Source organism: Agelaius phoeniceus, chromosome 3 (assembly GCF_051311805.1).
Source record: "Agelaius phoeniceus isolate bAgePho1 chromosome 3, bAgePho1.hap1, whole genome shotgun sequence".
Taxonomy (NCBI): Eukaryota; Metazoa; Chordata; class Aves; order Passeriformes; family Icteridae; genus Agelaius; species Agelaius phoeniceus.
This window is the reverse complement of record NC_135267.1, coordinates 93136461-93151535: the sequence shown is the minus strand read 5'-3', so window position 1 is coordinate 93151535 and position 15075 is coordinate 93136461. Positions and strand designations below refer to the sequence as shown.

General features: G+C 43.2%; 1 protein-coding gene across 8 annotated transcripts in view; it reads right to left on the bottom strand.

Annotated features, from left to right (window-relative positions):
* Window positions 1-15075, bottom strand: part of TRERF1 (transcriptional regulating factor 1) — a 97894-nt gene that overhangs the window by 6722 nt on the left and 76097 nt on the right. For 5 of the 8 annotated variants that reach the window (XM_077175860.1, XM_077175855.1, XM_077175859.1 and 2 more), the window contains 9 exons: window positions 11835-13475; window positions 11183-11232; window positions 10302-10452; window positions 9121-9369; window positions 5349-5715; window positions 4745-4805; window positions 3888-4027; window positions 3086-3189; window positions 1811-1886 (listed from right to left, as the gene is read on the bottom strand). In XM_077175860.1, the coding sequence (XP_077031975.1) occupies window positions 1811-1886; window positions 3086-3189; window positions 3888-4027; window positions 4745-4805; window positions 5349-5715; window positions 9121-9369; window positions 10302-10452; window positions 11183-11232; window positions 11835-13208 (2572 nt within the window). In that variant the 5' untranslated portion in view covers window positions 13209-13475. The remainder of the gene's footprint in view (window positions 1-1810; window positions 1887-3085; window positions 3190-3887; window positions 4028-4744; window positions 4806-5348; window positions 5716-9120; window positions 9370-10301; window positions 10453-11182; window positions 11233-11834; window positions 13476-15075) is intronic. The other 3 variants (XM_054629288.2, XM_077175861.1, XM_077175862.1) reach the window with 3 other exon arrangements.

The window sequence follows — 15075 nt, the reverse complement described above, 5'->3', positions numbered from 1 at the left end:
AGTTAATTCTCATGAGTAAGTGGCATGCTTTGTTTCAATGTATTCCACTTTTAAATGTGGTGAGCCTGAGAGCCTTGATTTCTGAGTATGGAGCAGAAAACATGAAGTTATCCCAAACTGATGCCACTTGAAGTCACATTAAAGCTATTAATGGACTAGATTATGAAAAATTCTCATATGCCTCGAGTGGCTCATTATCAATCAGAAATAAACTGTTATTCAAGAGCTGCTGCACAGTGCTAGAGCAATGCTGTCAATATAAGTTGCAATCACATGTTGCATGCAAAAGCATTAGAAAGCAGTGCTTTGTCTTGTTATTTTATGGCACTTAAATCCAGAATGGTGAGATTTTATTTCATGTTGTGATAAGCAGAATCAAACTTTCTTTCCTGCTTAAGAAACAGGGATTCAAAGGTGTCCACAGGTCTCAGTGCTATTTACCAAGGATTAGCATCATCTCATGTGAAAGATCAAACAAAACAGTCTCTTGGCTCCTCCCTGAATCCCAATGAATTCTTTTTGAAACTACTGTGAAGTTGCTTTAGTAAAGACTGTTCTTCCTCTGCCACACAGGCAGAAATTTCCTATCTGCTCTGCTAATTAGATTGTTTACTGACGAAGAGGCTGTGGGCTATCTCCTCATCTTCCTGCTCTCATGCCCTTGAACTGTCTCACACATATTTGGTGTCATCTCTTCAGGCAAGGGACCTTGATCAAAGTTCCTGGCTGATGTCTGATGTCTGATGTCCTCCTTCCCCATCCATTCCCATGTCCACCCTTTGGACTGCAACAGAGCTGCTATCACAAGCACCAAGCACCTTCCTCAGACAAAACCAAAAACCTGATGTTCACATTTATTCACTGTCATTATCAGCTACTATCAAACACGTTTCTGTTCTTGTTCTCAGGCCAAGGGGTTAAGGAGCTGCTTTACAAAAACTGCTTGTTACTTGGAAGTCTTTCCAGTGGGCTGCTACAGCCAGGATGTAGACTGCTTCTGTACTTACCTTGCACAGTGACTGTAACTGAACTGAGTACATGACCTTGGACACTGTGACTGACTGACCACCAGGAGACTCTTGCTTGTTTCCTATTGAGCCTGAACTGGAGATGAAGTTCTAAATGTCTTCTGCAAAACCCTATTCTGTGTCTCAGCAGCTGTTAGCCACTACAAAGCATTAAGCAATAGCATGGGGGGCTGCAGAGGTGTGACATTTGCCATCTCTGCTCAGGTGACACAACTGAATCCAAAGGCTTAACACCACATTTGTATTTCACACCAACCCAGACTTTTTTTACTAGATCCCCACACAGAGGCTCTGTAAGCAGCACTAAGATCCTAGTGAGAGTTACAGCACTGCCTCTTTGAAAGGATGCTCGTGATTATCATATTCATTTATTGTGCACCATCACCTTGGAAGAAGCAGGCTGGATGGTAGATTGCTTATGTACCAGAAAATTAAGACACTAGTGATACTAAATTATACATTACAAATAGCAGCAGTTTTAAAAGGAGATGAAATTGTTAAATTTCAGTTTAAAGAGAAAAATAATCACTCGGGCAGTTTTAAATCCATAGAATCCTCCACAGCAACATGGATGCAAAGCTTCTGTACATTGTCAGTCATGTATAAAACTGCTGAACTTGCAACAAACGGCTCTGGGAGTACCCTTGGCACTGCCCACATCATCTCTCTTAAATGCTGCCATCCCTGCAGCAGACAGCAGAGAGTGCAAGGTGATCCCATGCTCCAGCCTGCATGCCAGGCTTGGACTGTGGAGCAGATAGAAAGATCTCAAGGAAACCTACCGGCATAGTGGTAATTTGACAAAGGATGACACTTCAACCTCACTGGCTTTCTCAACAGCAGCTTTTCAAGAGCAACCTAAATGAAAAAGCAGGGAAAAACAGAATTAGGGAAAGCAATCATCTGTGGCATAAAACTGCATTTAGAAGACTATTTGTTATGAGGATATGAATTAATTTTCTCTCTTTTCTCTTTTCTGTCATATAAAATCACATCAAATTACTCTAAGGCCCATTAACACTGTACCTCACAGAAGAGCACCTAATGTGCACCTGTCCTACCTTAATGAGCACAAATGTGACTATTACTTAGCAACTTCCAGCTCTTTCCCTCCCTTCTGCTTGCCACAAACAAATACATTTATAGTGTTAGACTTGATAGTATTAATTAATACTAATATTTAATGGTTGGTTTGAAGCATTAATATTTATAGCATAAAATATTTTAGAATATCTGTGTAAGTCAACATCTGTCAAGAATGACTGCAAATATAGCTAATCGTCCTTCAGATCAGGAAGACAGAGAATTTATGGATCCCTAAATTTTTTTCCCCTGAAAATGCATACTCTCTGTAAAGCAAATTCCACATCCTGACATTCTCAGACCTCTCAGATACAGCTAACAGAGCCCAAGGAAACTGGGACACAAGCTAAAACCCACTGTATTAGCCAATCCAGTGAGACTCATTCCAGCCCCATGTTTTGTTGCATTTGGTTTTATATTGGTTTTCCAGGAACTGGTGCAAGAGGCCTTGCCTTTCCCTAACACTGGGGAAAATGGATGTTTTGCCTTAGTTAATAACATTCCCATCACTAAACTAATGCAAATATTTGAAATGCATTATTTATATAAGAACTGTGTTCAATTACCTCACAGTTCTGAACAAATAAGTAGATGTGATTGCTGCTCCAAAAAAAGGGGTTTTTTTATAAGGGCTAGAAGAGGACTAAGCTCTCTGTGACCAAATATAAAGCCTGTGAAATATCAGGGTTGGAGCAAGCACTGGGAGATATTCAAAGCCCCAAGGCTATAAACTAAGTAATCTTATCTATATGAAATATACAGTAAGCCTTCAGAGAGGCACTGCTTTGAAATTTAAATTTATTAGGGAATAAAGGGAAAAGTCATTCCCCAAAAATGTTACAGGATGTTTAAAGCATCATTTCAAATCAATCAGAAATCTTTTTTATATAACCATATCTAAATCCATTTAATAAAGCATGCTAATTTATCTGCAGAAGAGGATCATATCTCCCCTTTCAGCTTTTTTATCTTACCATAATATCTCCTTTTGCTTCAAAGAGTGAGTGCAAAGCGTATTCTGAGTTAGTTCCTCCACCAGGTAACACACTGGAACAGCTCATATTTAAAAGGTCTTCCACTGTCAGAAACAAGTCAACATTTTACTGCTAATACAGTAGCCTGTCAGTCAAACATATGGAGCCAAGGATTCTGTAATGCTCCTCAAAGACTACATAGTTCAGGGCAGCAGATTCTTTCACACTTTTTCTCCTCAACATCTCATCTACTTGTTTTAGGATCACTGAGGAGAGGATGTAACGGAGCCCAGGTTGGGGTGGGACAGGCTACTCCAGAGCCAGAGATCTCTGCCTGTGAGGCAATGACTTGCACACACCAGTGACACTGCTGTGTCAAGGAGGCTCCAGCCAGGGTGGAGAAACAGAATGAACCATGTTAGAAACAGGACAAAATTCTGCTCAGGGCTGGTAAAACTCACCAAGCCTGCCACATTTCCTGTCACTATGGTCACAGGACAGGCCCAGGATGCATCAGCTACCTCTCAGCTGCCTTTACCAGGCAGTTCAGTACCCAGCTTCCCAGCAATGACCTTTCCCCCTTGGCTGCCAGAAAACCATTCATCCAGACTTCCCTTTAAATGCCACCACATAATGCTGCTGCTCTGAACCTATACCATGTAGTTCTAGTCTTTTGCTCTGCACTCTCAGCAATTAATATTCTCTTGAACATTTTGTTCAATACAGACACAAGAAATCAATGTGTATTTCTTCAACAGGCACAGGCTGATGTAGGAACTTCCAAAATGGCAAGTCATTATACCTCTTTGTTGGAAGACTTTGTTCTCCAGTTCTGGCCATGGTTTCCAAACCAAAGTAGCCTTGTGCACATCCTTCTCCATTAGCAATCTGTCCTGCAGCTCAGGAATGTCAGCCTGGAACCTGGACCCAATATTGATTCGCCTATAAAGAAGAATAAATTAATAAGTATTCAACTATGTGTAGAAAATACAAAAGTCAGATTAGCATTCACTTTATTTCCATCAAAACTTTTATTGCACTGAAGTGGCAGGAAATTGTGTCAGATTGCTTTACGCAATGCTTTACTCCCAGTGGGATAAGTATTTTGAATACTAGAGAGAACTGATCTCTTAGGGAAAAACAAAAATTTCAATATGCAATTTGAGCCATACTGAGACATCATACCTTAGGGACAACCCAAGCTAATTTATATGCATGGCTAGCAAAGAGGCTAGACATCAGAAACAGCAAATTTCTGTTCCACAGAGAATGGTACTCTTCAGCAGAGAGCAAAAAGAGCCATTACTGCTGAGGGACAACCCTGTTTGCACTTTGCCATGGGGAACCTACCAGGTAACACCACCACTCCAAAGCTCCACTCTTATAATACATATATAAAGCAAGAGTACTGGATTGGCACATTTTCCTCACAGTACTCTTCCCAGCCACCACTAACTTTGAGCCATGACACCTAAATTTCCCACAGCCACGTTGTTCCAAATGTCCTTAGCCATCACCCACAGAAACATTAAATGCATCCCGCCCAACATGATTTCAGGCACTTGAATACTTCCTGCCTGGTTCAAAACACTTCAGACCACGGGCTCTAGGTTGGAGCTAATCTATAAAAGCGGTGACAAAAAATATTGTTTTTCTTACGGTTCAACAGTCTGTTCTCCAGGCCCAGGCGTCACTGGAATGACACTTCCATCAATACTATCTGAAACAGAGATTGGAATTTGAGTATTGCTGTTTTACTGCTGGTGACCCCCCAGGCTGCACTGCCACCTCCCTACTAACACCAACATTACTCAGTTTATGATGCAAAAATGACCCTTTATCGATACTTAGAAACAGTCTAAATTTTTATAGGTAACAGAAATGTCTGGACTTGCAGAGGTTTCTACTGCCCTGATTCTGAGAGATTACACATCTTTTCTACTGAAGTACTGAACAACAAATACTTAACATGGACCCCACGTCTCAAACTAGGTCTTTTTCTTCCACTTCAGAAGGCCCTGATGTAATGAGAGGCAAGGTGATCCTTTCTTGAGGCAGACCACATGGAATGATCACAGCCTCACTGGCAGATTAGGCTCCTCTATTCCCTTTATGCCTTAACTTTGCAAAATCCAAGGCAAAACTGCCACTAAAAGGTACTTTTCCTGTGAAGCAGCAGAACTGGCCACGCCTGTGAGCACACACAAAAGCATCAATGTGGTGACAGGAGAAGAGAGGACAGTGGTGTAAATGCAATACTTACTGGACCGACACAGGAGCACCCGAGGAGTGGGTGTCAGTGGAGTAAGCGGCAGCTGAGCGTGGGATGTGCTGTGGGAAGTGAGAACACTGCTGAAGAGGCCAGAGCCTTGCCGGACGGGGCTGAGCATCGGCGGCGGAGTGTAGGGGGGCAGCTCGTGTGTGCGGTCCAGCAGGTGATCCCCCAGGACGCGGGGAGAGCGGAGCTGGCTCTGGTACAGAGTGGCACCCGAGTGGGACATGCTGAGGTTGAAGGAAGGAGGAGGTATGAAGAGAGGTTCGGGTCTGTGCCGATACTTCTTCTTGTCCTGCAACGGTTTGAAGTTTTCTTCCGATTTTACAGCACTTGGATGAGGTTTTTTGCTAGTTTCCTAAATGAAAACACAGAGAATCTTATCATTCAGGATGCTTAAATGTGGTTTGCACACAATCCTCTACAGCTCTGGGCAATGGCCACAGAAAAGCTGTTCCCACCAGGCAGTTATTCAGGTACCACTATAATAACCCTGGGCAGTACAGTACCTGGCACTACACAGAAAACTCAAGAGAATGAGAAAAACCAGGACAAATTACCCTTCACCTCCAGCAGCAAGCCCTCTGGGTCAAGGTAGGGCTAAGCCACAGAGGCAGACATGGAGAGGCTGCTGTCAACTTAGGAAAATGCAGAGAACTCCTCTTCCAGACCATGAGTTCTTCCTCACTACCCAGACACTCTGGGCACTTCTATTTGCACTGAACACGCACACAGGCTGGTGGGAGATACTTCATTACCCAGGCACAGTTTACTAGAAACTTTATATGAGAGGTTTTCTAATGCATTTATTTAGTGAGACCAGAAGGACACATGAGCTCAGTGAAATTACTCCAGTACTCAGCAGCAGGAAAGGAAGAAAAATGTAATAAATTCAAATTCTTTGCCTCTTATCACTACATTCCCATCAGCTTGATTACAGTCCAGCTGCAACAAATCTTGAACTTAACTCTCTCCTCCTTCCTTGGAGAAAAAAAGGGTAGAAAATGACCACTTGGGAAATTCACACACTGTTAACATGCCCAGACTTCTAGAATTTGAATGTTAAAAATAATTTAATAACAAATCTCCAGAGCATACAGAAGCAGAAGGCACGGAATTTATGCAAACTTGGAATCCGGATTTCTTGGGGGAGTGGGGATAAGGCAGGAAGAAAAAGGTCCTCAGGTTGTGCTTTAAGAACACACAGAAGTTGGTAGATGAACACAGTATTATTAAATGTACTGCTTTTAGGTACTTAGGCTGTAGGCCACCTTTGGAATAAATTTGGGAAGCAGAAGAAAATTCTGACAGCGTTACTCCAGAATGTCTGCATCATCTGGTAAATAAATTATAATACTACATAAAGGAAATAACTACAATGTATGTTTAGACAACATACATCTTTATACCATGGGTGGTTCTTGAGAATCACATTCACCCAATAAAAATCATGTTAAACAAGCATTAGCACTGTCACCCTTTATCCCTTATGTTAATAAGTTCCAGCTTGAGGAAATGGTTTTGATTACAGAGGTCCTGTCCTCTTTGTTAGATCATGGCTGCATCCTCTCCAACAGCTGTTGACATTTTTTTCTCTGTAAAAAAAATTTACTTTTGGAAGGGCTTTACTTCTGCAGGGAAGAAAATGCAGCTTTGCAGAGGATTTTTTTGATAATGGACATCCAGAACAGTGAAAGCTACCCATAATGACAGATAAAATCCATCAAGATGGTGAACATTTAGTGTTCATACAGGAGAAAGGGGGAAAAACCCTAAACTCAAGGGAAAAAATCCAAATAACCCAAAACTTAAAAAAGAGAGCCAGCAGGTCATGTCTTTGATTAAGGGCTCATTCTGTTCTGCTCTCCAAGTGCGAAAGAGCTGGTACTCCTTTCTCACAAGTGTAAAGCAAACCAATGCAACACCTTAGAAATCCTTAACACTCCATCTCCTACACTGCTTCACCTAGAGCATACCCATGCCAACACTGCTTTCAGAAAAGGCCACATGGAGCAGTAAAGGAGATAGTGGTGTCCATGGGCTCTCAGTGCACTACCACCCCTGAAGAACCACTCTACTTTCTAGTAACTGATTCCCATTATCCAAGACAGAATGCATACTTTTGGGCCCTGCTGCTGCACCTTGATAGATCCCCTCTGGACAGATCCTGATGGATGTTACTTGACTGCTAGCCTCAGCTCACCATCCTGTAGCCTTGCTGAATGTTTAGTTCCTTCTCACTGTTTCATTTTACTGATTGAGTTTTGTGGGAGCTTTTCTGGACAACTCAAAGCACAGTATAAATAAATGCAACACAGCTTCAGTTCTGTGGTATTAAAAAAATCCTTCTCCAATGGCACAATCTCTTTACAGAACAGGAAGAAACTGTGGATCTTTTGATCTTTTGATGTTTCCAATGCTACTGCTTATATAAAAGATAGGGTCCAGAGAGGGAACTGTGTGAGTTTGGTTTGCTTGGGCAATAACAAAGACCACAAGCATAATTTTGAAGGAATGAATGTGCATTTTGCCAAACACTGGCAGATTTAATCACAGTCACTTTATATATGTTGCAGAAATACACAAGTCCAAGCCACCTACTCTGGTGTCTCTAGAGAAGATCTCCCACTCAGAACTTGAGGATTCAAAAAAGACTGTCCCTATTCTTTAGAGGAACTAGAAATAGAAATGAAGAATTCTACTGCTGAGTTACTAAATATTGCGAAATGACAGCTTTCACAGTAAAGTGGAAGTTTATATGTAAAACCTCTGTCTTAAAGGACGAGATGAAAGATTTTATATATACATGTATATTTTATATATATTTAAAATTAGTGGGTATGTCTGAATGAAGAGTCAGGAGTGAATATTGTAAGGAGTCACCCATGCTGGTATAATGTGATTCCTCATTTGTCCATCAGCCTCACATGGAGAAGGAAAATCAAAAATATCACAAGGATATTTCTCTGCATTGTACAGATAATACCATACAGTACTTATACTCCCCAGTAATCCCTTATCATGGCGTAGTCTGCCAAAATGGATTTGAAGGAATGAGCAGAATCCATTTCTACACCGGAACACGAAATAAATGTTGCTTGCTCCAGGACTCCTTCAGGAAAATAATAATGAGCATTCTCACATCTCATTCAAGCACTCATCAATTCCTCGTGCTGCCTGACCATTTCAGTTTTATAACCAAAATGTAAGCACTAAGCAGAGCTCTTTTTCCTGTATCAGAAATCCCAGTGATTAACCCTTAGAGCTGATGCATGCAGGGAGAAAGGGAAAAATTACTTCACTGCAGATCTCCGAGTTTCATATAGCTTGGAGCACACACTCTAAGCACTGCACTCTCTTTGGCTGAAATGAGAAGCACATATATCTGACTTCAGAAAACAGGAAGAAATAAAACTGCCAGTTTTAAGCAATAACGTAACAATGAAGCAGCCTGAAAAGGAAAAAACAAAACCAGTAAAAAGATAGTAAATCCCTTTGTTCTAGTGGGATAAAAGAATATCACATTCCAATTTCAAATTATTTGTTTTCAACTGAGATCTTGATTCCTCAGCAAGGGAAAATTAGTATTTTTAGATGATTGAAGAAGAAATGCTCTGATGCTACAGGACTCTTTTTATTTATTAGGAATCATAAAGATTCCAGAAAATATTCTAAAATACAGACATTTTAGAAAGTAGCAGCACTACAAGCAAAGGGATTTAACAAGCACAGGACAGTTAGTGGCAAGAAACACAGCACTCACAGAGGATGAGCAGGGGTTGGCCACTTTTGGACTGCACGGTGGAGAGTAAGTCATCTTCACGAGAACGGGCATCTCGTCATCTGACACAGAGTTGGCAGGCTTGTCTGTGACTGTGGCACTGCTGGCAGAGGGCTGCGTGCTGGGCTCAGGTGACAGAAGCTTTACAGGGACAGACACTGGCATGACGATGGGCGCGAGGCCATCCACCTCTTTAGACAGCAGCTGCTGTGGTGGTTTCTCTCCTTCATCCTGCACAGACAATTAAAGCCTTTCAGCCCAGTGAGCGAGCGCTGCTCTGCATCGATGCACCACGCAAGGTGTGCACCGTGGCTGAAAAGAAGTGGCCAGGGTTACAAACACACAACAGTGTTCCTTCCTGGGACTCCAGCTTTGCCTCCAATGAAGTTGGCAGGTTACTTGTGACTCCTACACAGGATTCAGTCTTGGTGACAAACAATCACCTGCAGCATCTTTGCAAGGTAACTTGCAGGAGGGGAAACAAACATGTCTCTTTTTATTGCTACAAACACAGAATTCTCCATCACCCAACTAAAAACAAAAAGACAAACTCCGGAACTCTGGTAGCTTTTTGCCCTCCTATGGTATTCCCTGTTAGGACAGAATTTCTAAAATATCAGGATAAAGACTGACTGACAGGGCAAGTTATTTTTATGCAGAACAACTCAAACACATTTTTGGTTTGGTATTTGTTGATACCTATTACAACTAAAACACTTTGGAAGAAAGCTGTCAAAGATTCAACAATTCTGCTCCTCCAGTTAAAGCCCGGGAAGGCTTCCAATAAATATTCCTTAGTCATCCAAGTAGTTAAAATGAAAATAAGGAAGACTTGATGTTCCTGGTATTTCTAATATAATAAACAAACATGAGGAGGAAAAAAATTAGACATTCCTGACATGAATTGGTAGGGTGTTCTGTAACGTGCAGAGAAACAGAGAAGGACAAACACTGATCTGTCCTCCACCACTGCCTCTGTCTTCAAAACAAGACTTCTGGCCTACAAACTAACAGAATTATGTGCATTTCTACTTCCATGGGGTATGACATAACAAAACAGTGCTGAGAAGAACAAGTTTTGACAGCAAAGCAAAGCATGGCAAAGCAAGCAAACATCAACACAAAAGGACTGTGCCAAATACTGAAGTCAAATGGACTGCTACCTGTTTGAAGTTAGGAGATGCTCTTACTCCTCCGTGTGACCTCATGTGACCATTTAGAGCAGGCAAACTCTTAAATTCCTTCAAGCATATTGAACACATTAGCTTGTTCTTCGCATCAGCTCTCTCAGGAAGTGTTTCTCTGTTCTGGCCACTATTTTTATTTTCAATTTTTTAAAGCATGGAACAGAAGAAAAAAGATTAGTTTGGCATGTTCCCTTTGTTGCAGAGGGAGCTTTTTTAATCAAGGAAGTTTATAAAATTTTACAGTTAGATGGTAATGAAGTCACAAGTAAGTGTGTGGTGACTGCTGTGGAATACGTGGCCAATAACCTAGATCAGCTGCTCCCAAGATGGGGAAAAGGGAGGTTTTGAGCAGGACATGCTCATCAATACAGAAAATCTGAGACCCATGAGATCTACCACGATAAACTTGCATTTCCCCACTTGTGACAGCAATTAACAAGTACTTGGACACAATGTCTCTAATTTATGGTAGGCAACCACTCTGACGGACACCTTGGCCCTTCAGAGGTGTGACCTTAAGAAACAAACAGAAGATCTTTGCTGCCAAAGATACAAATCCAGACCAGACAGCATCCCTTTTCTTATAAATGCAACACTGGAGCTCCCTGCTTCTGTTTTTTTTTCTGTTTCCTTCCTTTTTTTTTTTTTAATTAATATAAAGAAAGTATTTATTTGAGTCTATTGCTATGGGTGGGATGCTGAAAATCATACAAACTTAAAAATCAGAAAGCACAAAACTAAAGGTATTTCTAGAAGAGCAACAATTATTACACACCCAGACTGTATGCTTTTCCCTCTATATAGAGATCTTTGCATTTTTCATATTTTATTAGAAAGACGGAATCTTTTAAAAATACCTTTGTTCTGGGGACAGTGGCTGCAGTCTGCCATCTGACAGTTGCACCTGCTTTCAAAACAGGACAATGGAAAAGAGAGGAAAAAGTTGAGAAAATAATTTTTCAGGAAATAGTGTGTAAACGAAGGTACTCACAGCATTAAGTCTGCACTTTACGTACTATTTTACTACTATTAAAAAGCCTCTGAGTTGAGAGCCAGACATCAAATCTGCCCCTGTGAGCACTGCTAGTTCAAGTTTTCTTCATTCACCTGTTTGAAGCCTTTGCTTTGACCCAGAAGTACTACTTTTGGAAACAGAGTTGACTAACTGCTCCTGAACAACTGAGCCTGCAGTGTTAAAAAATGAGCAGGCAGAATTTGTTGTAACTGGGTCCCTCCTTCCCAGAAACTGAGGCAGAACTTCCCAAAGCCTCTCACAAGGAAAGCAGCAGCCTCACAGACACAATTCTGTGCTGCTGCCAGCCTGGCCCAAAGCCAACCCTGAGCTGCAGACAGAAGTGTAGTAATGAAGTTTCCCAATAGTTCCCCGTCCCAGAGATGCCCACAGCTCACATCCTAACCTCCTGCCTCTGCCGAAACCACTTAGTTTCCACACTTTGCTACTCTTCTGCAAACAAATTTGGCTGGGCATGGATCTAAAACACCACCTACCTGAGGCCACGTGGTGCTGGGAGAGTCTTGCTGAGAGCTTTTGTTGTTCAGATGAACTCCCAGGGGTGGCAAAAGAGTTCGATGAGGCACAGCGTTACCTACAGAATTCATCTCCTGCCGTGCGGGATCCTCGGCGCTCTCGGGTGGAGTGAGGCCAACGTGGGAGTTCAGGGATGGCACTCTGCTCTCACTCAGGTACTGCTTCTGCTGCTCTTGCTGCTGCTGCTGCAGTAAACTCTGGGGGTACAAGTGCCTGTACTGTTCGTGGGGATCCTGGAAGCAATACTGAGGCACTGCTCCCAGCTGGATAAGCTGCACAGGATGACTGGGATCCTGAGAGTACTGGTGTGGCTCATGCATAGTCTTTGGATCGGGTTCCCTGTGATACGGAGGAAGCGGCAACTGCATCTGCTGCTGCTGCTGCTGTAACTGCTGCATGACAGGTTGTGTTTGGTAATACTGAGCGATCTGCACGGGACACTGCCGCTGCTGCCGAGCCGGGGGCTGCTGCTGCATCTCCTGGATCGAGAGCCGCTGGTGTCCCTGCTGGGGCTGGCCGTAGTACTGAGGCTGCTGCAGGTGCTGCATCTGCTGCGGCAGGAGCTGCTGGGACTGCATCTGCGGAACGTGCGCCTGTCCCTGCTGGAACGCAGAATGCATCTGCATCTGCGATAAGTGCTGCTGGTAGTCGTAGTACAGCTGTTGGTGCTGCATGACTTGCATTTGTTGCTTTTGCTGTGTGCTTGCAAAATTCTGGTGCGTTTGCTGTGGCACTGGTTGGTATCTTTGTATGGTGGAAGCTACGGGCTGTTGCTCGACCGCTGGCTTCTGGGACAGCAGCTGCCTGAGCGCACTGTCACCGGAATTATCCACCATCGAAGACTCGGTGTGCAGAACCTGAGCCATGTTGTTGACTTGAATTCTCAGATTTTGGTTAGCAAATACTTGTGTAAAGGAGTCCAATTTGTGCAGGACCCCACTGGTAATTTTTTGCGACCGGTTTTCGCCGGGTTGTGGGTAAGAATATTGGTATCCGTCATGGGACTCCCCCTGCCCGAGGGGGCTCCACATTGAGCTTTGATTATTCAAACTGTTCCTCGCTGGGACGTGGTTTCCTGAGCCAGAATGTGTCCAACTGGTTTGTCTAGATGTATCCATCGACCCAAGACTTTTTGAACCTACAGGCAAAGCTATACTGTCCCTTGAATCTTGGGGAAATGGAGGGGAGAGGGGGGACGCCTGGGGAGCATCCATAACAGATGTCCCATAGCTATGATTCAGAGATGGAAGGGAGTTCATTTGGTGTTGTTCGTAGTACAAGTTCTCGTTGTTGTTGGCAGTATGATTAGTTTTATACAATTGCTGGTCCCCCATTTTTGGTCACTTCTGTTCCAAACTTACAGGCACACAAACCATTGAAATCTCTATGAACCCTGAGATAGCTGAGTGAGGGGAAGGGAGGGGAGGGGAGAAGAAGCTAGAATTACTTAAAATTCAGCATGTCCATGTGCATCACAAGGACTAAAATTTCCTCCAGTCTGTCAGTAATTCCAATCTCAGACTCGATGTTGTTTCACATCTTCAATGAATGGACCACAGCACAAATCCTACACAGATCAGTAAGTTCAGTGTGCCAAGCACCTGCAGAGTAAGAGAAAGACAAGGTAAGTGCTGGCTCTTTCCATAAACTGTTATTGTTATTGCCTCAAAGGAAACTGTAAAATCTTCTCCTTTGAAATACATAATCAGATGCAAAATTGTAGCAGCTGGGCTATTTCAGAGCAGTTAGATTACTTCATCTCATTCTATTATCCTGCCTCTCCTCTAGTGCTCCGATAAAATCATTCTGCCAAACCAATAAAAGCTTATTTTTCAAAACTGTCTTTTCCCATAAAGAATACAAACATTCAAGCAGTTTTAGTCAGCCATATACTGTGCTCTCATTACTAGTTTTAGTTAGTTGACTATCAAGGCAAGTCACAGACTCACAAAATCACAGAATGGTTGGGGTTGGAAGGGACCTCTGCAGATCATCTCTGCAAACCTCTTCTAAAGAAGGTTCACCTCTGCATATCTCCAGAGGAGACTCCACAGCCTTTGTGCAGCCTGTTCCAGTGCACTGACACCCTCAGAGTAAGGATGGATAGATCATTTTTAGATGGAACTTCCTGTGTTTCAGTTTGTGCCCATTGCCCCTTGTTCTGTTGCTGGGCACCAATGAAAAGAGCCTGGTTCCATCCCCTTGATACCTGCCCTTAAGATATTTTTATGCATTGATAAAATCCCGTTTTCTCCAGGCTAAACAGCCTCTCCTCATAAGAGATGCTCCAGTCCCCTTATCACCTCTCCAACCCTCCACTAAACTCTTTCCAGTAGTTCCTTGCCTTTATTAAACTAGAGAGCCCAGAATTGGACACAGCACTTCAGATGAGGCCCCATGAGGGCAAAATAGAGGCAAGATCACCTCTCCGGACCTGCTGGCAATCGTCCTCCTCATGCTCCCCTGGACACCTTTGGCCTCTTGGACCTTAAGGGCACTGCTGGCTCATGGACAGCTTGCTGTCCATCAGGACTCCCAGGTCATTCTCTACAGAGCTGCTTTCCAGCAGCTGAGCCCCCTGGGTTGGTTTAGGGGGTTATTCTTCCACAGGTGCTGCACCCTGCACCTGCCTTCATGGAACTTCTTTAAGATCTCTCCACCCAACTCTCCAGCCTGTCCAGCTCTTGCTGAATAGCTACCCAGGCTTCTGGCAAATCTCCCAGCTCTGTATCAGGAACAAATTTGCTGAGAGTATATTCTGTCCCTTCATCCAGACTACTGAGAAATAAATTGAACAGGGCTGGACCCAGTATTGGCCCCTAGGGAACACCACTAGCAATGGGCCTGCAGTCAGACCCTGCACCACTGCCCACAACTCTGGGACCATCCCTTCGGCCACTTCTCAATCCACCTCACTCATCTAACCCACACTTCCTGAGCTCACCTATGAGGATGTTATGGGAGACAGTGTCAAAAGCCTTGCTGAAGTCAAGGTAGGCACTGGTCTCCCCTCATCTGTCCACACAGCCAGACATTCCATCACAGAAGGCTATCAGATATTACTTCTCCTTGGTGAATCCTGTTGACTACTCCTGATAACCTTCTTTTCCTCCACACCCTTAGAGCTGACATCCAAGATGAGCTGTTTCATCACTTTTCCAGGGATGCAGGCGAGGCTGACTGACCTGGAGTATGTCTGCT